The sequence below is a fragment of the Pteropus vampyrus genome, unplaced genomic scaffold (assembly GCF_000151845.1).
Source record: "Pteropus vampyrus isolate Shadow unplaced genomic scaffold, Pvam_2.0 Scaffold816, whole genome shotgun sequence".
Classification (NCBI taxonomy): Eukaryota; Metazoa; Chordata; class Mammalia; order Chiroptera; family Pteropodidae; genus Pteropus; species Pteropus vampyrus.
In genome coordinates this window covers 17207-39919 of record NW_011889597.1, presented here as the reverse complement: position 1 = coordinate 39919, position 22713 = coordinate 17207, and the positions used below count along the sequence as shown (strand labels likewise).

The 22713-nt window shown below is 41.4% G+C and overlaps 1 protein-coding gene across 3 annotated transcripts in view; it reads left to right on the top strand.

Annotated features, from left to right (window-relative positions):
* The window catches only part of CNNM2 (cyclin and CBS domain divalent metal cation transport mediator 2), a 125929-nt gene extending 103216 nt beyond the window's left edge, over nt 1-22713 (top strand). Inside the window, exons 3-8 of one of the 3 annotated variants that reach the window (XM_011385810.2) lie at nt 768-905; nt 2936-3105; nt 13477-13570; nt 16540-16605; nt 20151-20335; nt 21019-22713. In XM_011385810.2, coding sequence (XP_011384112.1) covers nt 768-905; nt 2936-3105; nt 13477-13570; nt 16540-16605; nt 20151-20335; nt 21019-21228 — 863 coding nt within the window. In that variant the 3' untranslated portion in view covers nt 21229-22713. Of the gene's footprint in view, nt 1-767; nt 906-2935; nt 3106-13476; nt 13571-16539; nt 16606-16932; nt 17296-20150; nt 20336-21018 lie in introns of those variants that run through there. The other 2 variants (XM_011385811.2, XM_023526299.1) reach the window with 2 other exon arrangements.

Genomic DNA, 22713 nt, shown 5'->3' with positions numbered 1-22713 from the left:
TCCTTGATGAAGTTTTATTGGAACACAACCATGCGAATTCATTCACATATGGCTGCTTTTGCTAAACAGCAGAATTATGTAGTTGCAACAGAGTCTACGTGGTCTGCAGAGCCTGAAATATTTACTGTCTAGCCCTTTATAGAGGAAGTTTGCTGACCGCTATTCTGGGTCACTTTCTTTATATTTGCTTGACCTTGAAGACCTCATGGTCTGGGGTAGAAATGAAGCTAACAGATGTTATTAAAGTATTGTTCTATGAAAACGTTTTGTTTGTTTCTTAAGAGATTTTGTGTGTGTGTTTCTCTTTCAGCATGGGCTAGGAGCCTCTTAAAGGCAGGGACACACTTCCCTTGTGCTTTCTGTAGCACAGCAATTGTTTACTGTGTTGTGATGACATCAAGTAGCGGGAGACTATGTGTGCACTGCAGGCTGCACCCTCTGTTGCTGTGCGGTTATATAGGTTCTATGAGCAGAGGATTTTTGTCCAGGGCTGCCCAATAATGTCCTTCCTTGTAAGGACTCTAAAGATCTTCAAGAAGTATATTTATAGTTACTGCTCATCAGGATACCTGTTATTTACTTTGATTGTGTTAAAGCTATGTGGCACCGATTTGATGAGGATTCTTCCTCTTTCCGTGTGGTATTTATACATAGAGTGCCGGCAATCTGGAGAGATAGTCTAGTCTTTCCAGTATATACTGTTATTTTCATTCAAAAAGAGCCCTGATCTATTGGAATGCATTTCCTTACTTTTTTTCTTTCCTCAGCGGATAACAGAACAAAAAAGAAAGTGGCCCATCGTGAGAGGAAGCAAGATTTTTCTGCCTTTAAGCAGACAGACAGCGAGATGAAGGTTAAAATATCACCACAGCTTCTCTTGGCCATGCACCGTTTCCTAGCAACAGGCAAGTGCAGCTTATCACAGTTTGAAATCTCTACCAACCCTGGAGCGTGTTTCTCACCCACCACTGACTGGGGTGGGCTGGGGGTGGAGACTGGGAAATGGGGTGAAAAGTAATGCCACTTTTGTGTTTTGTTTTTTGTTTTTTTGTTTTGTTTTTGTTTTGTTTTTTTCTTTTTAAATTCTCTCCTCTCCTATGTTCAGTGTCGGCATGAACTCTCTGAGACAATTTACCAGGGGTGGACCAGTAACTTAAAATTGGTCTGAAAGGTAAGGATGAATGTTAGTGCCACACTGCATGTGAACAGTAGGCCAGGTCGTCTGCTTCCAGCTAAGTCCATGGGAGAGCCAGCTGGCGGAGTAGGCTGACAGTGCGAACCAAACACCACCTCGTTGTGTGTTGGACAGTTGAGTAATTCTCTCTTCAGCTTGCCTTGGAAGAACAGTCGGATGTCAGTGATAACACAGGTGCTATGATTTGCAAAGAAGAAAAAATAAATTTTCAAAATTAAATCTTTATCTTTTATGGTTTTAAAGAAATCAGAAATTTTAAAACCTTTGACATGGATTTCTTGACGGCCTCTTCAAATCAGATTGTTAACTTGGGCCCATTCCAGAAGGCAAGTGTGCACATTTTTAAAGTCACCAACCCAGCCGGCACTGACTGCTCCAGAGAGGTCAAGGTTGAATGGACTTAAGAGACTGACTAACACTTCTCACATCCCCAATAGCTCTCTAGGTGAAGGGTGAGCTCTGTTGGCCAGGGGAAGTGTGAAAAAACCTGAAAGTACCCAGTGACCTGTAGAAGACGTCTTATCCAAGATGGGCAGCCAATGCCTTTCAACTTCGTGCAGTATACTTAAAATACTTTGAAAAGAAGGCTAACAGCATCCACCTGATGGAATGTTATGCATTGTTTAAGATCATGTTTTCAGATAATGGAGAAACTCACAATATAATATTTACGACATGGGAAAATACTCGTAATTTAATTTAAAGCGAGGAAAAACAGGATGTAAAATTGTACAGGAAGATTATAGTTGTGTTTTTATATGTACACACACATATACATAGGCACACATGCCTAGGCGAGGTACTGGAAAGAAACGCTCACCAATTTCTTGTAATGGTTACGAGTGGTTGGTTTATAGTTAATTTTTATCGTCCTCTTTTCCTGTATTTTCCAACATTTCTACAACATACTATCTTATTTTATTACAAAAAAGTCATAGAAGCTAATATAGAATTTATGATTTTCATACATAACAATTTTTAAAATGAAAAAAACCTATAAACAGTATCTTTAACTTGCTTATTCTCTCTAATTCTGATAATATTCATCATTTAAGAACCACAATTTAAAACTAAATGTTATCCTACTCTGCCTCTGAGAGACCATAAAGTTTTAATATAGCACCCTTAAATCAGTAATTTTGGTTTTTATTTTAATAAAGTTGATGTCTTTGTCAATATAGATTAATATAACTTTTTTTTTTAATTAGCAAGTTGGAGTGCATGTTGATGGTGTGCACGTGCCTTGCTTTTATTCTGAGTCTCTCCGTGTTCCTTGTTCCCAGACTTTCTCAGGGCAGTTGAATGGGAGAATGAGATGTGGGACACTGCGTTGTGCACCTCGTACTAACCCACACCTAGATGCTTCCTGACCTTTGCTTCTTCCTTTGGCTGTTGTTGGACAGTCAGACGATTGTGGCTGTTGCAGGGCATCCTGGCAGTCAAGGAGCCTGCTTCTGGTTGACTTTCATTTGTATCAGTCAGAAAATTAGGGTATTTTTAAGAGAACTGAAACCAATGACAAGTTGAAAAGGAAGAATTTTAAACAAATACGAAAATTCAGCATTTTCTAATTTCTCCCAGGTAATCTGCCCCCAGTGGATCACCAAATGGAAGTCTCGTTAATCCATACTGTATCATCACTTTGATTCCAAGTATTCGTATTATCAAAACACCTTAATCACTAGTATAATTTTTTCCATCCATTTGAAGTGTAATATCAAGTTGTGTTTATATCTATAGAAGTAGAAGCATTTAGCCCATCCCAGATGTCAGAGAAGATCCTTCTAAGGCTGCTAAAGCACCCCAATGTCATCCAGGAACTGAAGTATGATGAGAAGAACAAGAAAGCCCCAGAATACTACCTCTACCAGCGAAACAAACCTGTAGACTACTTCGTTCTCATTTTGCAGGTCAGAAGAATTATTCAATAGTTGTTTGATCTCATTGAGTACCCATCCTTCTAGTTCTGAGGAGATGTGGCGAAGTTCTGAATGGGTGTCATGGTTTACATACTTAACCTCCGGGGTAGCCTTATACATGGGAGAATTTCATCTCCCTGTTTTCATATCTATAAAGTAATTCCAATATAAAGCAATGTCATTAGTTACTTTAATTCCCAATACTGAAGGGCACTTAGTGATTGCTGGGGCCCCGAGTCCAATGAAGAATAGTGAATTCAGTTGTTAGGATTTTTTGAAGACTTTGGGGAGTTACTTGTACATGTCTAAATCTTGGCTGGGCATTTGAAATTTAAGTGTTTTGAGTTCCTTGGGTCCTCCTTTTATCATTCCACCCCTCCCCCCAACCCTACCCCTCATTAGGGTATGGTCTTTTATAGCTTCCTAGAGCTATCTCACTATTTCTTCCCTCAACACTATCAAAATAATCCATTTATTATTGTTTTTATTCCTGGTTACTAACCAGACTGTTTTGCAGAGGAACTGATGTGATAATCACAGCTTCTCATGGCAATGGTAACTTGATTCCTTCTCACGATAGCATAATCCACTGTGTAAGGTGGGAAAGTCGATCCTGTCTGAACCCTTTTTGAGGGGCTTCGGTGTTTGAGATAACAGGAGGCCCTTGTAATCACAGTATCGCTTAGTAGAGCACTGTCCTTGGCGTTAGAGACCAAGATGAGCATTACAATGAATAAAGTGCTAGTTTTATTGACTTCTCGTACTTCTTTATTGAAGAATTACTTTATAGGAAATCTGAGTTTATTTCAGTACTAAGCCCTTTAAGCGTTCTCATATTTCTTGGTTATTTCCCAGATATGAATTGGAAGTATTATTATGAGAGTGTAATTAGTGATAGGCTCTAAAATTTACATGAGTCCAGCAGGATCCTAATTATCTAGGTGAATGAAAAAAGGTTCTTTTTATTTAAAAGTAACTCTTATCAGATGTCTATCTGTCAGAAACTCTGGAAAGTGCCGTGTTCATGCTCTATGTTTGGATAATGTTGTGGCATCTTGAAGCAGAAGTGAGAAACTGTATAAAAATCTGTGGGTTAACTGGTTATATGCCACCTTCATACAGTCTATTTTGGAAATTTCTGTTGGCAGGTTTTCTGATTCAGTGCTCTGATTCTTCTACTAACCTTAGTCTCCTTCAACCCTGAATTGTTTTTTTCTGTTATGAGAGGTAGACAAACTTGAAACTCTCAGGGAGTTGCTGGGAATTTATTTACTGCAGTGAGGGAATAAAATATTCATGTTTCTCAAAAGCTAGATGTGAATATTCCTTAAACTTAGAGAAACTTTGAATTACATTAAAGATGGTTACTTAGGACAACTTTGAGAGTTGACATTGTGAATTTCAGTAGTAATATTAGAAACTATGTGGCTTTCAATTGTCGATTTATATAGTTAGCATTTATGAAGTTGTGATCCATTTGTGCTCCATCAATATATAAGAAAGCCATTTCCTGGCTTATGAGTCTAAAATAGATTTTATGGACGAGGGACTTCGTAATTCCTGTCCATTTACAAGTAAATCTTTATATAAAGATATTTTTGATAAGATATTTATGTATATGTACCTGCATTGGAATACCTATGTGATGTGTATATTTATATAAATGTGACAAATTTCATGAACTGTTGAACTGATGATGTCATGGGGGTTTTATAAATAGTGTAAGTGCTGAATTAAAAGGATTTATGGAGATGTTTAAACTATAGTTTGATGAAAATCATGTTCTTGCAGGCTAGCCAATAACCCGAGGTACCCAGAGTATAACAAAATGAAATACCATAATACTCTCTCAATCTAGGATAGCTCTCATCGTTTACAAAGTACATTCCACTCTAAAATATCAGTTATATAATATAAGTTATAGAGCACGTTTCACTGTGTTTCAAGGACGTTAAATCAGAATCTGCTTTCCTGGCCCCAGTGCTGAGGATCTTCCCTCTTCTTTAGACGCCAGAAAACTACTTAGTAATTGATGTTTGGAATATAATTATAAATAGAAACATATCACTTCGAGTTTAAGCCTTAGATGAAATAAAGTCTAATTTATTCAAAGCAAATGATTTAAGTAAGCTTAATTAAAGGGATATGAGTTGCCAGGCACATATCCCCTACTTCATATGTATTAAAAGGCTGCAACTTCAAGTTTTATCCAAAAAAGTAGATTTTCATTTTTTTTTAATTTTTATTGTCTGCTTATCCTATGTGAACATCAGTTGATTCTCACTCAACAGTTGAAAAGTAGATTTTTAGACTAAAATGTTTGGGGGATCCACTAGGGCAGTGATAAAGGCACAATAAATAGTGAAAGAAAACTTTATCAGCTTTACATGCCTTAAATAACAAAATACATATATAAAAGTAGAAATGGATAGCAACATAAGTTTGGTGGAAATTTTTTCCCACCATCATAAAAGAGCACGCATACCAAGTAACAATGTTAGACTTTTGAATGGCATTAACTAATAAACAAATTTGGAGAATATTAAAGTCAGAGAAGTATACTTATTAAACAGTTTTATGTCTCTTTTGTAAACATTAATCATTGACGGTCACATGTTGCTGCTAGTAAATTCAGAAAGTTTCATAAAACCACTTGCATAGATCATAATGAAATAAAATTAGAAATAAAAATGCATAATTGAAAAGTACTAAGCTGTTTCAAAATTGTGATTAATCCTCTTAACAAAAGTTTTATACGTAAGGTGCAGAAGCGAGCATGATCTTATTCGTGTAGAAGAAAAGGTGCATTTTTCCTTTTTCTACACGCATGCGCACACACATACATGTGAACTATCTCTGGAAGGTTATTCAGGAAACTGGTAACAGTGGTTGTCTCTAAGGAGCGGCCTTGGAGGACTTGGAGCAGGGTGTAAGGGAGACTTACTCCTCCCCTTGAATTTGAATTTCTTACCATGTGCATGTACTGCCTATTTAAATAAATAAATAAATAAATAAATAAATAAATAAATAAATAAATAAATAAATAAATAAATAAATAAATAAATATGTCATTAAGAATATAGCATTACTGGCAAACTAAAAACCCTAAGTAGCAACTAAATTAGGGAAAAAATACACAGAATATCATAAAACATATAGGATATCATAAAAAGCTATTATTAAATAATGTAAACACCATATGTGCAGTATATCCATTTTAAGAAATTGTATTCCCCTGAGTACTAAAATTTTTAAAAGTAGATGTCTGTAATTATCTAGAAAAAGCAAAGCAACAAACCAAAGAACACAACAAATTAAATAATAAAGATTGTCATGAAAATTAATTTTTAAATGAAAAAGCCTAACCATAAAAATATCAAGATTTGGTCCTTTCAAAAGATTAACAAAATCAATATTCTATTGGCATAATTAATGTGATAAAAGAGGAAAAAAATACCCTGCCCCCAAAAAAGCAGCTAGAATCAAAGGAATCATCTGACAAATAAATGAAACTTTAAAGAACTCCATTTCTATATTATACAAATAGAACAAATGGTGTAATAGTCAACTGCATCCTTTAAGACTAATATGGACTTAATGTAAAGTCTGATAACATGGGCCAATCTCACTTGTCAACACCGATGGAAAATTCCTAAATACAAAGGGAACAGTTAGAGAACAACATACCCAGAGAATTAGTTATTCACTGTGACTGACTGAATTAGGTTTATTTTAGTTTAACATAAGGACAGCAAAATACAAATACGCCATGTTAATTAAGAAAGCAGTAAAGAAAAATAGACTTATGCTCTTATCAATAGATACCAGACAGGCAGTTGACAAATTTAAGCATCCATTCTTGATTTTAGAAAACAAAATCTTTGTAAAGATCCACAGCGAACAGTGAACAAAAAAGAAAAGGTGCTGTAAAACTGATCATATCCTTAAACTGGCAGCCTCCTTTTGGGAGTGCGTATAATTCCTCACATATGTGCATCTAAAGAAACCATTGTTTTTATAAAGCTATTTATGCAAATAAATTTATATAGGAAATCTATGTATTATAAAATAATAGAAATAGTCCATTTGTCTAAGCTAATCAAATTGAGATATTATGAGGGATCATTGTGTAGTAATGAAAGAAATGGAAAGCATATTCAAAAATATGTCAAGTAAAAATGCACAGTGTACGCAAGTAATTGTAACTATTATAAACCATTTTTCTAATAAACAATTAAAAAGTAATAGATCACTGTATAATTCATATAGTTGGTATTTCATAATGAAGGATTTGTTGAAGAAATGGGAATAAAATGTCTAAATAAGCAAATAAATGTGATTGCTCTTCCATAGCACATTATCACATTATGACTTTAGTAAGTATAAAGAATAATAGGAAAACAAAAGGAATAGCTTTTTTCTTTGCCGATTATATAATTGATAAAAAACAACACATTTTTTTCCTCTTATTTTTCTTGTTGAGTTCATACCTCAGATTTTTTGTTATTTAGCTGCCCCATCCACACTCTTTTTCAAATCCATGCTGACATGGATTTGAAAAGGGTTTTTCCCTACAGAATGAAATCCGTTATTTTGTAGAGGTGGCGTCTTAGAACTTACACAGCCTTTGGCAATATCTAATGACATTTCACTTGGGAGAGGAATTTAAGCCTTCACTACCAAACCTTCTCATGGATTTGTAAGTTTTGCAGGGTCTGTGTGTCCCAGTGAATAATGGATCCTTAATCTTGAGTCAAGTACAAATGACACCCATTTTAAAGAAAAAAAATTACTTGTACACCCAGTGTTGACCTAGTTTTAAAAAATTCTACTTAAATATGTATAAATATAAAATTAGGCATATGCTCCTTTTGTTTAGAACTCTCATATACAACTACAAACCAAAACAAATGTGCAATTAATACTATGTCCTAAATGTGTAAATGACATTGTTTGGCTGATGGGAAAGCACCACTGGTCCCAGTCCTGTGGAGGGAGCTCTAGTGCTGGCTCGTTTGCATTCAGTACACCAGGGTCTCCGTGTGCCCAGTGATGACTGAATCCTTTAGCCCTTCCTTTGCTCAATTTGAGCTATTTTGAATGTTTGTACAGTATGTTTTGCTATTATTTGGCCTCCACTGGGTGTGACTGAATTATTTATATGCTTAGTCCTCCTCTGTTTCCTTCTCTTCAGCTCAGTGCTTCTCACACTTTAATGTGCTTAGGAATCACTTGGGATCTTGTTGAAAGGCAAACTATGATTCAGCGAGTGTGGAGTGGATGGAGTCTGAGATGCTGCATTTCTAACAAGATGGAATAGCAAGGCTCGGTGAGCCCTGGTGATTCAAGTAGCAACTTCTTGGCAATGTGATTGAGAACACTAAGGCAAATGCTGGCACTGACATCTGGTGGCAGCACTTGATTAGAAGACGGTCAACCAGGTGGTTCAAAATATGTGTAAATTAATTTTTGACCATCAGAGATCTTTTAAAAAGTTTAAACATCTGTGAAACAAACTTGCAAAGTCCCAGGACTACATCCGCAGGCTCCAGATTGAAAAATATTGCTGGAGAATGTTTGAGTGCCAGAGTCACCCAAGTCCCATGAACAGACATCTTTAGGTTATGCTGCCCCTCTTACTGGGGCTGCTGGCAGTGCTGGTGAACATAATCTGGTGTTTGGGTCCCTGGTATTTTAGTTACCTCTTCAGTGTCAAGCCCCACTGCCTACTTTGTGGTGGTCATTTAAAAAACAAACAAAAAAACCCCTCAAGAGCAAGCAGGAGAATAAGTAGATGCTCAGTGGACATCTTCAGTCTCCATGAGTCCGTGACATCCGCTGATGACTTGACCTAGTTTGTGCCAACTCAGAAGCATAGGCTACCACCCTGAGGCCAGATGCAGCACGAAACCGTTTAGTACTTTGTGGATGCTTAGAAACTTTGAGAAGAGTTATCTAGTACCTTCCTCCAAAGAAGGGTAGAATTCTGTGATGGTAACTTTGCTCAGGAAGCCAGCCTTACTGGCAACAGCGAGGCCTTCTTCCTCTCCTGTCATTTCACCGGCATGATGCCCTCGCTCCCTCTGGGAGTGTGCCCCGTCCCAATTTTTTTGGTGATATGCTGGAGTAAAGTAAACTTGTGGATGTTTCAAAAGTAAAATTGATATGCAGTGCCTTCCTTATATGGAAAAAGCCATTATCTAAGAAGATGCCTGATTGATTTTGAGCCAAGCAAGCCATTTCGTCATGGGCGGACCTAATTGTGTACTGGTAGGGTTATTTGAAATGCTCACTTTTGGAGCCATTGACACACAAATGAATAAGACATTTACTGGATGTTTCTAAGACTGGCCTGCCAGTAAAGTTTCACTTCTGTAGAGAGTGACATAGGGCAGGGTGGTTTTAGAATTATAGAATCATAGAATGTTAGAACTGAAAGAACCACGGGGATCCTTTAATCTGCAATTTTATAAATGAAGTAAAGTTAATCTAGTCATTGGTTCCTCATTGGTGATACTTGACAAACTTTTCACCGGTTTGAGGCAAAATAAGAAAAATAAAAGACAGAGTGAGTTCTTCATAAAGTTATGTGTATTCAGAATAGAGACCTCTCTGTTATCCTGAAGTTATACTTTTGGGGTTAAAATGTCTGATCTTTTATGACGTGATAGTAACAGCAGATAGCTGTTTTTAAAAATATATATTTTATGAACTAAAAATTTAGCAACCTTCTCTCTGTCTCCAGCATTGAGGATGGAGGTGCATTTTACTAGTTCTTGGCATGCACAGATCTAGGAACCAATGACCTGGTATATCTGCCTTATGGCTCGATGCCTCTAGACCAGGTAGACTCCAGAAGGAAAGAAGCTGATCGTTCCCTGCCTGGGCGCCTGTCTCATGCAGAAGAGGGATCAGCTGAAATGGCGAAGGTCTAGAACTTTGACTCTTTGTGCAGCTGTCCTTATTGAATTAGCAGACTCACAGCCCCTGTGACTTGAGGGGCACTTCTTGAGAGGCCAGGGTACACAGGGGTGCCAGAGGTGGACCGTTGTTCACAAACAGAGCCTTAAAGCCATGACCCCAAACTTTGCTGTCTGCTAGCACCGCCCGGAGAGCTTTATTAAAACCCTGCTGCCAGGTTGCACCCCATGCTAGTTACACCAGAATGCTTGGGAGAGGGAGCCAGACATCAGTTTGTTTGTTTGTTTATTTGTTTTTGTTTGTTTTAAACCCCAAGTGTACAGCAAGGGAATCTCTGCCTTTGAATTTACTAGGCAGAGGTTCGGAGCATGGAAATCATGAGTCCTGCCTCAGGAACTGTCCTTTCCGAGAGGTAGACCAGATGTTGTTAGTCCCCATCTTTTTGGGGGAGTGACTGTTGTGTCGCCCTGCTGGTTCTGACAGTTGATCACAAAAGAATTGTGAACTGACACAATTCGCAGGGACACAGGACACAAGAGGCGCTATACCTTGTACAACAAATGATCCAGGTCAACTAGAGCTCATAAAGATGGAAGTCATCATGAGGCTCTATTATTGCATTTGATCTTTCCTCCTGATTTTCTGCATAGAAATTGAAGTTATGAGATGGTCCTGTAGCCACTTTTGAGTTTACAACTACAGACAGACATTTTCAAATAGCATTATACATACTATTATACTGTGTAATACAAATTCAAGGATCAGCTCATGAAGAAATGGATGCGTAGTTGAGAAGATTTATACCATCAGGCACTTCTGTTCTTATTGTTCACCATCTCTGCATAGTGTGTCCCTACCGTCCTCCTCTTCCCCTCCTCTAATGGGACTCTGCCCCCTCTGAGGTCAGTCTCTTTCCCCTGCATCCCATTCTTCGCTGCCAGCCTTTGGCTTTTGCTCTCTTAGTTACCACCTCTTCTCCCTCCACACTTTGTTCTCTCGCTGCTTTCACGTGCCCACTGGATTCCCTAGCCCTAAACAGCCGTCATTTGACCCCAGTTCCCTCCTCACTTGATTCTCTTTCTCTCCTTGAAGACCTGCTGCCTGTGCTTTCTCCTTCCTGCTCTGCTTTCCCCTCTGCTGTCTGGTTTCTTCAGGAAAATGCTCCTTCCGGCCACCGGTGACTCCCTCCTCAGTGGTCTGACCATCCCTTCGTTCCCGAGGTTCTTCCCTCTCCTCGTTGCTATGGTGACACAGCTGTCCACTTCTACTTTAGTCTGTTTTTCTTCGGTCTCACTGGTTTCTGTTTTCCCTCCTACTCTTGTTCATGGGCTGCGTGCAGTTTGGTCCTTCCCTCTTTTCACTTTGTCTTATCTACTCGCAGATCTCCATCTCCAGTTCTGACCTTTCTCCTGACCTTTGTTCTTCAGTTTGGCCTTTTTGATGGACTCTTCAATAGGCCTTGTTCTTAAAGGAAATTTGTCCTCTCCTCTTGGCCCCACCAGTGATCAACCCACCTTTTCCATCTCTGCTCGAGGGGTCCTCATTTTTCAGGTCACTCAGAGCAAACTTCCATCGTGGTTACTGACTCCCGCTCTCTCCCTTGCGCATCTTTCTCCCTGATGGTTTCACCAAACTTTGTTGATTCCTTATCCGCCGCGATCTTTTTCCAATCCTGTGGTTACCACTCTAGTGTAAGTGTAGGCTTTATCTTCCTGAAGCCATATTCCTGAGCTCAAGAACCTGACCTCATTAGCCTTCATTTAAGGAGCTCCATAGTCTAATCTCAGCAAACCACTGTCCAAACCCATCTTGCCCATCTTTCCTGTGCAGACCTGTACCTCAGGCCTTTCTTCACCGTGTTCTCTTCTCTTGGCTCAGTCAAATCCTACTCCTCCTTAGAGGTTTCCTTCCTGTATAAAATTGTCTTTATGTAAGAATGGGAAGTAATTTTTTTCCTCCGAATTCCTTATATTCTTATTGTCTGTTCCCTCACGTAGAACTTTACTGCTTTGTATCGTTGATTTTCATGTGTTTCCCCTAACCTGCTGGACCATAAGCTTTTGGAGGGCAAGGCCTGTCTCCTCACAGCGTCTGCTTTAGGACTCTGCGTGGTCAGGTTTTCAGCATCTATTTGCAGGTAGATTTTATATTACGGGTGAAGTTTTCAGTTTCTTTCTTACAGCAAGAGAATTGGTTGGGGATTGGTAAAACTAATAGATCCACTGAGTGAAGAAAAACCTTAAAGAGAGACAACAGGTAATTTTCTGAAGAAGCGATTTGAGAAAGGTCTTCCGTAATTGGGAATTTAGTATAGAATAATAGCGAGTGATCAAAATAATAGAGTTTGCTTTAGTGGGTAGCCTAGTGTAGCATTTCGGTTAAGAGCTTGTTCTTCAGTTTGATAATCTTTCTGAGCCCCATCCCCAGTCCTGATTTAGAAGAGGGGGATAATTGTGTCTGCTTCATAGAATTGTGAGCATTAAACGAATTAATAAAAGCACTGTGAATTGTTAGCACAGTCCCTCTTTAGTAAATGGTAGCTTATTTTTTTTTTGTTTGCCTGTTATAAAGGATGCATAAAGGTTTCTTTGACTGAAGAGGCAATTAGCAGTAATATGAACAAGAGTCCTTCTGACCCTTGGCTCAGAAATCTAGACATGCAGCTCACTTATTAGGGTATTTTAATAGCCCAGAAAATGCATATTGAGCATCTCCCACAAAGGGATTATGGTGGACTCTAAGGCTAGAGGGGTGAGTAAGGCATGGTCAGTCTGTCCCAGAGGAACTGATCAGAGTGAAGAAGTTGTAGACAAGTTAGAGAAAAGGAAGGAAAGGGAAAACCAGGAGAGGTTTTGTCCTGATGGAAGGAGACTTTCTTAAGGTGAAAGTACCAGGGTGTTGCAGTGACTTGGGAGTCTGGATGACAAGGGATTGGTCTGCGAGATGTCTGCTCAGTTGGTTAAGGGACCGTGTTAGACAAGAGTTCCACCCCTGGGGGCCAGTTTAATTTTCTCTGTTCCATGGCCACAAACCATGTTGACCCTTGAACCTGACTCTGCTCCAACTTGGGCTCCTGCAAGACAGCTTGGGTAACCGTCCCAGTGTTGTCCCACTCATGGAACCGGGGCATCACCTTTTTATTCCTGGGAGGGCTCCTGAAGAATCCATGAACTAAGGATGCTGGGAAAACATTAAGTGGATTCACAGAAATTAAACGTCACACTTTTATTGTCATCTCTGCATCTCCAGCCAAATCCAGTTTCCATATTTAAGATGAATTAACCCTCCCGTCTAACTGGGAAAGATTATCTGAGGCTTTACTTCCTTGGGATTGTTGGGAAAAGAATTTAGACAAAATCTGAAGAAGGACCAGTTCTTGCCTGGGGTTTGCATATAGAATCGCGTACTTGGACTGAAAATGCTCCGCTTGTCTTTTCACAGGGGAAAGTGGAAGTAGAAGCTGGGAAAGAAGGTATGAAGTTTGAAGCCAGTGCTTTTTCTTACTATGGTGTAATGGCCCTGACAGCCTCTCCAGGTGAGTTCCCTTCGCCTCCTAGGGCAGAGCTGTGCTTTCGGAAGCAGTGCCCTTCCACTGTCGTCTTTCTCTCGGTCCCTGCCAGGGTTCTCTTTATTTACTTCTTGAACTTTTTATTGAAGTATATCATATATACCAAAAAAAAAAAAACCCTGCAGAAAGCATAAGTTTTTTACCTCCGTGAATTTTCACAAACTGAACACGCCCATGCTAACCAGCACCCGGATCAGAGACAGACACCTGAACCCCTGGGAACCCGCACAGTGGGCTCTCTCAGACGTTATCTCCCAGAAGTCACCACTGTCTTGACTTCTGAGCGTAGACTGATTTTGCCCGTTTTCGAATTTTATGTAAATGGAATTACACACGATGTATTATGTTGAGTCTGGCTTCTTTCACCCAGTGTTGTCCTCGTCACATTCATCTGTATGGTCTTGTGTGCTTCTGCTTTATTTCTTTCGCCGTGTAGAGTTCCATCACGTGCAGGTGCAGCGATGCATTCTTTTTGCTGCTGTTGGACACTGGGGTAGTTTCCCGTATGGGGCTATGGCGGATCGTTTGGCTGTGTACACTCTTGTACCTGTCTCCTGGTGAACATGTGTGCGTTTCTGTTGGGCCTGTACGTATGGGTGGAATTGTAGGGTCACCAGGTACGATGGTATTTCAGCTCTAGTAGCTACTGCCCAGCGGTTTTCCACAGTGGCCATAGCGGTTCCACTCGTGCCTGTCCTGATGAGGGTTCCAGTTGCTCTGTATCCACCACTTGATATTGTTCAGTTTTTTCAACGTTAACTATTCCAGAGGTTTTTAAGTTTGCATTTTCCTGATGATGAATGGGATTGTTAATATCTAGTGATTACCTCTAGTCAGCTCTTCTTATCTAGAGAGCTGCCCAGTAGAGTCAGCCAGCTAGGGGTGGGTGTGCCATGGGCTGTCGACTAAGTACTCTGAGCACAAGATGCTAGCAGGCAGTGTCCTAGTAGGAACATGGGCACAGACACCTGGCTTGCCTCTGGGATAGGACTCGAATGGCCACTCTTGGCATTGCTTGCTTGGTGGTGTGTGTGCCCTTGCTACCTCACCCAGGCTGGAACAGGGGCATCCTGGTGAAGAGGTGCTGGAGTGCCACCTTGTGGCCAAAATACCAAATGACATGCCTTCCTAGGAAATAACTTTTACAAACCCTGAAATTTAAAAATAACCTGTCCTAAAAAAACATTGTCACTTCTGAAAACCAGTCTCAAAAGGGGAGTGGACATCTCCAGACAAGTCTGTTTCTGTGACGTCGGTCCACATTTACTGTACTACACAATGTCTACAGTTAGAAAGCCAGGTAAATGTCGAGAATTCACTCACATTTCCAAACACCCCCTGCCCCAGGGGTATCTTCTCACTATCCTAGGGCAGGTTTTTGAGTAAAAGGGGCCAGTGTCCCCATTCTCAACTGCTGACTAACACCCAGTTTGAACACAGGCCTGTCTAACCCCCCTTAATTAGTCGGTGTCTGCTGTAAACTTGAAGGTGACCTTCTGTTTTTACTGCTTGTGAGAAGACAGAGATTCTTAACCAGGCCAAGAAGACCCAGGTTACAGCCTCACTTCCATCATATATGGGTTGCCTGACTTTGAGAAAGGCCTTTGGCTTCCTCATTATTAAAAGGATATAACAAGATTGCCTCATGTGATTGTAGGAATAGAATGTGATGACACTTCCCCGGTGCCTTGTAATCTCTAAAGCACAAGAGGAAATAAATGTTGGTGTGACAGTTCGGTGTTGGGGTTGTTTGCCACCAATCTCAAATGACCCCAGGTCAGCAGAATCAGATTTATAAGGTGGCTTTGAAAAGAAAGCTGGAAGAGTGAGTTGTACATTTTTATTGATTACTGGTTCTTGAAGCCCAAGTATTAGCTTGGTTTATACTGAGCTGTGGATTCATATAAGGTTAAGTCTCATTCAGAAAGTTGTTGAAGAGCAAGCCTTTAACATAGAAAGCTTGTGGAGCTGCTTTTCCTAGCTTGGAAATGCCAGGAGGAAGGGGATTTCATTAATAGCATCGTATTACAAAGTCCAGTATTTTACTTGACTTTACATTTAGGATTTGGGATTCTGTATGTTCATTGAGAGATGCAATTAGTACAGTGATTTCAAGGTAATATTTTTATTTATTAATGTTGATTGCCTAGAAGAAATCCTACAGTAATCCATTATCAAGACCTACCCAGTTATATGTCAATTATACCTCAATTTAAAAAAAAAATTGCCCAGAAAATATGACTCCTACCAGGTCAGGGCAGTGTTGACTGGACTTTTCAATCACATGGAGCTAGGCTCCCCGTCTGAGTGAGCAGCAAAGAAGATGGCTTTGGTCTGCCATTCCCAGGAAATCTGTGTACGACTGTCTTTATTTTCTTTCCTCTGATACTTTGAAATTCCGTAGTATTCCAAAGCAATTCAAAGTATTTGGTCAGAATGACAATCAGACTAATTAAGAATGTAAATGAATTGAATGACTAATTTCTTGCTACAGATGGGGATGCTGTGGGCTGTGCGATGAATGAGTAGAAGGGTGCTGGCGGGTGCTGGCACAGGCGCCTTGGGCTGTGCTCCTGGGCCCCTTCTTAATCGAGCTCCCCTTTTGTGCAGCTATTTGTGATTTAAGTCCTTAAGAAGAGCACGTTTTGAGCTATAACCCAATTGGGTATTAATGGCTTAAGAGATTTCTGAGATCGTAAAAAAGCATGTGAATAGGATTTCTCCTGACTTCAGCCTCCCTGCATTTCTCTTCCTGGAAAGCAGTGTGTGTTCTTTTTTGTTTATATAACATCATGCAGGCTTTTGCATTTCTGGAATTAAGGGCTCATGTTAGTAGTTCAGTTGGCAGAACAGGTATCCAGTCCTATCCCCTGATTACAGAGATCTCCTTTCTTGCCTTTTCATTTGGTCTCACCCTATTTTTCTCCATTTTTCAGTTCCTTTGTCCCTGTCTCGTACCTTTGTTGTCAGCAGAACAGAGTTGTTAGCAGCAGGTTCTCCAGGTAATTCTGCATGTTTCCTTTTCATAATTCTTCTGATTGCCTCCCTTGACCCCACAAAAGCCTGGCTGGCCAGGTCCGCTCCCTTTATTTGGTCAAGGTCATTTTCAAAATTTTTTTTTTTTTAACTCTGAAACTCCACATTTCTATGACCTAATAGTGAGCTATCCAGGAAAGTATACACCCACAACAGATGCAGAGAGTTTAGGAGGCTGGAAGGGAGTCTTGGAGCATGAACAGTGATGAAACATGGAAAGGGAGAATGATTCTGACCTGGACCATCAGTGCTCCCTGCCTGTCCCACCTACACTGCTGACCTTGGATTTTCAGGGGAGCAGAAGGGAGCTGCTTTTGCTTCTTTCTCTGACCTCAGCAAAGTCATGGTGTGTGGAGCTTGCAGAGGTCCCAACGGCCTCAAAACCTGAGGATGCTTCTACAGAAGACATGCAGCTAAAAGCCTGAAGGACTGTGGACTTTTCTTGGTAAACCAGGAAAGTACCCCACCTGCAGAGAGGCCTAAGGCATTCCCGTGTCCTCCTTCCAGCACCATGTGAATGGGCCACCCTCTGGGGGCCAGGTGGCCCCGCTCCTCCTGTCTCCCTGTCTTTGCTTTGAAATTAGTGCTGTGCACATCCCTAATGAGCTGCCAGTTATGGCCCCGCAGGAGAGCTTGGTTGTGCCTGGCTAACGCGTCCAGCTGCTAAAAACAAAGGCAATAGTTTAATCTTTCTTTAATTAAAACTGCTGGGTTTTCCTATTTAGTGGTACAACTTTTCTATATTTATTTTCTTCCATACAGCTTATACTTTTTAAGCTGACCAATGAAATTTACATTTCGTAATCCAGTTTCAGCAAAACTCTAAAATGCTGATATTTGGTAAAGGAAGCAATACTTGTCTTAGAAATTAATGTTCCCTCAAATCTTTGCTTTTAAAAAGTTTGGGGTGTTTGGGGTAAGATATTACTCATAAAGCTGTTAGAATCAAACCAGCTGGCAGACTCTACATATATACACACATGTATGCGCACACATACATATGTATGCACATAAATATATATTTATGCATATGTATATATGTTTGTGTTTTTTCTCCTCACGTTATTTGCTGGCATGTGCCATCTATTTAAAATGTCACAGAGGCTGAAGTAGAGTGACTTTTGGATGAAACTCATGGAAATGTTGTTTGTATTTTACATTTCCTGTAAAATGTAAAGATTTCTTAGCTCTGCCCGCCCCATCTGATCCCGTAATAGAAAAATCCATTTTGCGGGTCCAGACCTCCCGGGATGCTGGCATTACGATAATAGATGGGGGTTGAGCTAAGCCAGTGATTTCCAGTGTATTCCACAAGGTGCCTTGTGGTTAGGAAGAAGGCTAGGAATTTTTTTTATTGTATCTTTCTAGTTTACTAGCAAAAAGAAAGGGTTCTTAGTAAGATGAATTAAATAAGCCAAGACAAAAAGCAGAAAGAAAACAGTTCTGCAAGAGCATGGAGGAATTAAAATTGAAAGTTGTTTTCATAATTATTGTCTAAAATTTTGGCACATAAATTTGGCAACAAAACATGACCTGAACCGTAGAGCGGCAACTTAAATAAAGTCTTTATTCTTCTTGAGTGAATATTCATACATCTCATTGTATGGTCATGAAAGGCTAATTATGCTGAGTGCCTGTCAAGCTGCAGAAGGAGTCCTAGAAAACAGCGGCTGCATCTGCAGGCTGTGGCTGTGACGCCCAGTGGTGGCTTCCTGGCATAGGAGAGGGCCCATCTCACAAACAGGCAGTGGGTTGAAAGGCAGCTGACTGTAGTCGAGGTACTAGGTTGGAAGCAGAGAAATTACCCTGTACTTCTCTTCAAAGGAAACTAACAGGAGACTCAGAAGTACTGCGTCAGGCCTCAGATATCTCTCTGCCAATGCATAGGGTCTGATCAATAAGCAAAGTGCCCTTTAAATGTTTCATTTTTATAACACCATTTTGAAGGTATCTATAGAAATGACGATGTGATTTCAGGCTGAATTAGCCCAGGGATATAATGGGACCCTTTGTTTAAAGAACTATTGGGTCTGTCAGTCTGGGTGAAGTAATCACAAGCATGGAAAGGCTTGATCATGAGGGTGGGCGCATGGTGGGGAGGTCTGGGAGGGAACTAACAGAAAATAACATAATAGTGTTAACCAGGCTCATTTATTGGAGATTTGTTGGGTTTAGACGCTCACTAAGCACTATATACCTCATTTTGATCCTCATCAGACCTCATGAGGTGGGTACTATTATCTGCCTTTTACAGGTAGGGAATCTGAAGCTTCGCAAAGTTGGAATATCTGATCAAGGTTCCATTCTGCTAAACAGAGAAACATCTGTTAAATTATTAATTTGCCTTGTTCTCTTAGAAGCTAAGTGGAAGCAACTAGAGTAACTGCTGCTCTGAGTTTAATTTTGACCTAACAGTGGAAAATTGGTTTCATGACATGAAAATCGTGGGGAAAGTTATGACATGAAAATGTTAGCAGAATGCGAACTCGTCACTTGATGTTCCTTGGTACTTCTTATGTTCTGGGTATCAGTCTCAGACGTGGTCAGGATGGGGTGAGGGGCAGTAAAACATACTGGGTGAAGGATGGTCGAAGTGTTCAGCTTGGAGAATAGACTCAAGGAGAACATAAGTATCTTTGAACTTTCAAGAGCCGTTTCAGGTAGCAGGAATGAAAGTTACTCAGAGCTTCATACAGTGGAGGGAAACTGTCATTTGAAGTTGGGGAGGCAGCTTTTGATGGGAATGATGATAGACTTTCCAACAGTTGCAGGGTGGGACCAGCTGCATGCCAGCTCCTCTGTGGGAGCATCTGTCAGGGACATATTGCAAAGAGGAGTCAGCCATCAGATGGAGCATTGGTCCCCTCTAATCCTGTGGCATGATGCAATTCAGGACCTGTCCAGTGTGGTCACCCAGTTAATATTTTAAAGAAAATGTATATTAGAAGCTATAGTGAACTTGCCCTTAAAAGCAGCATCTCTTAGACTCACCTGGACTTCTTTTCACTTTCACCTTTTAAGGGTTTGGTTTCTCCTAGTGTTCTTGAAATCCCGAGACAACCTTGCGTTGCCTAGTGGGGCTTTTATTGGAGTCAGAGATGGAGATAATAGGTTTGGCTGGGAGGTGAGGTCTGAGCAAACAGAGCTATTTGGATCCCTTTAAAACACATACCGATTTATGAATATTCTCAAGAGCCCTTTGCTTTTGCTTCTGACAAAATAATGAAGTGCCGCCTTTTCATAGCCCATGTTTTGTATCAAGTAGTTTCTGTGCTTGGGCCTCGCTGCCCGTGGCGTGTGCGTTTCACAGCACCTGCGATGCCCCTGGCGTAGGCGTGCAGCCACAGCATCTGTGCTGTTGGAGACTTGGGGAGGACTGTGTTTGTTCCCATGAACGGGGCTGAGCAGCTGATACTTTTTTATTCTTTGGAAAATAGAAAGCTGCCTTTATTGGTTATATCTACCTCACTTGAAAGGTGGTTGGGTTTTTTTTTTTTTAATCCTTTGCCAGGTGAAAACAAGTCACCTCCTCGCCCATGTGGCTTGAACCACTCGGACTCTCTCAGTCGAAGTGACCGGATTGACGCAATCACACCGACGTTGGGGAGCAGCAATAATCAGCTCAATTCTTCATTCCTCCAAGTCTACATCCCAGACTACTCGGTGCGCGCCCTCTCTGATCTCCAGTTTGTCAAGGTAAGAGCAGTGAGCTGCTTGGCCAGACCTGGCAGTGTGAGGTCAACTCCCCAGCCCCTCTCCTGAGCTCCCTTTTGTCATTTTGTGGGTGCCCTTCCTCCAGCTACTGTGCCCAAGGAAAAGGCAGCTTAGAAAAAACATTTATCTCTTTGGCTCTATCAAATGAGTTGCCAAATCAGATCTGGTTTTTTCGGGGAAGGTAGAGCTGGAGAGCAGGAAAAAAAAAGAATAAACTTTTTTCAACAAATATTCATGCACTCAAGACTCTAGTGACTCTGGTTGGGCCCGAAAGGGCTGAGGTCAGAGACTCAGAAGACTGGCCAGGATGGGGCGGGAAGAACCCTCCACTTCTGTGCTGGAGACAGGGTGCTGTTCTTAGTCTGAAATAAAGATATCTTTTGGAGACAGAGCCAGCTTTAGCTGAGAAAGCCCATCTCTATTTTCTAGTCTCTGAAATTTTGAGACAAAATTTGGAAATGGCTTATGTCAGTAAAAACTGACTTATTCACCAGAGTCAACTTGAACTTTAGAAAGTGGATCAATTTATACGCAAGGATGACTTTCTCTTAGAGAAACTACTAGGGTCCTTTTGGGGAACTTAACATGTCATACAATGTTCAGACAAGAGAACCTAAAAATAAGCTTTGTCTTGGTTTGTTTTCTGTACCATCTTCTGGCCCCAGATCTCGAGACAGCAATACCAAAATGCCTTGATGGCATCCCGGATGGACAAAACTCCTCAGTCTTCAGACAGTGAAAACACTAAAATTGAATTGACTCTTACGGAGCTGCACGACGGGTTGCCAGACGAGACGGCCAACCTGCTCAATGAACAGAACTGTGTGACACACAACAAGGCCAATCACAGCCTGCACAACGAAGGCGCCATCTAGGGCACGGCCCCCCACCGCCCTCAGCCCTCCTGTTCCCGTGGCCCCGGGCCAGGCCGCTCTGCCCAGCCTCCGTCTGACCATGAATCCCATTAGTGTGAGCTTGTGTGCCATGCTGCATCCCGCAACATCCTGAGACCAAAGACTTTGTCCCCTTCCTGGAAGCAGCAGAGTGAGGGCAGGAATGGAGACTAGAGCTGGGACGTTGACAGCTAGGGTGTGGCTTTCGAGATTTTGGAGATGAACTTCCGCCCAAATAGAATCATGTTTATTTTTTTCAGCTGTACCTTTTATTATTATTCACCCTCCTCCTTCCTTGATTTGCAAGAAGTTGGAAATTGTTGGGATTTATTTTTTTCACGAAATCATGTTTTTTAAAAAGTGTCTTTTGCAGAGTTCTAAGTCGTCCTGCCTGAACTCTGCTATGACCCCACGATGAGACCTAATAGGATGGACTTGTCCCTCCAGTCGCCTTCCTTGGCCTCCCCGGGGAGGGGCACCCTGCCTCTGTGCCTCAGCGGGTGTTGCTGTCGAACTTGAAGGGAGAATGAAGAAAACCGAGTTAACGCGGACCCGCCAAGTGCGTGGCACCGCGGGGTGGAGCCCGCATGGGACCTGCAGTCGCCTCTCCAAGCTCAGTGTTGTTTTAAGTTAATGTTTAACTGTGTCCCTTTCCCTCAGAAAGGTTTAACATTTGCTTGGAATGTGATTTTTGCTCCCACTCTAAGGAATTTTTATCACCAAAATGAATGTTAATGAATTTTAACCCCGTGGTTTATCATTGGCAAGAGGCAAGGTGACTTCACCCCAGCGCTCCTGGCATCTCCGCCGGCTCCAGCGCCCCAGCTTGCAGAGCGTGTCGCCCACCTCCCCGTCTCGCTCTGGTTAACCCACGATGCTGCTACACAGATGCCAAACGGAAATCTTCCACGGGGCTTTGGAGTAAACACGTGGTGTGGGGTTCAAGCGCCTCCCCTTCCCACTGGGACGCGTGTGATTGTTAGAAAAGGAGCTGGGCCTTCCGGCTGGGCTCTGTGCCCGGGCTGAGGCGGCATTTCTAGACCCATGTGCTGGAAGGAGGGGACTTTGGGGACTGCCAGCCCCTGCCCCTCCTGCCAGAGAGCCAGCTGTCTGTCCCTCTTCCCCTCCGTCCCTGGGCCCGTGGGGCCCAGCCGTGGCTGTGTCCCCCGCCCAAGGACCTCTGTGCCTCCCGCCTCAGATGCAGCCCATGCCAGAGGCTGTCTGTACAGCCAGGGTCAGTTCGGCCCCAAACAGGGATTCAGAAACCAAATGTGTGTTGTGGCCATTTCATGTGTGTCTGTCTTGTTTTAATACCAAATTCATCACGTGTAGTGAAATTAATGTCAGGAGATATTACTTGAGTGAATTCATAACTATCTCACCTGTGTTTTAAGTGTTAGCCCAAGGCATTTGTGCATCTCGTTGGCAACATTCGTACACTGAAATGAATTCATACTGACCACAGTT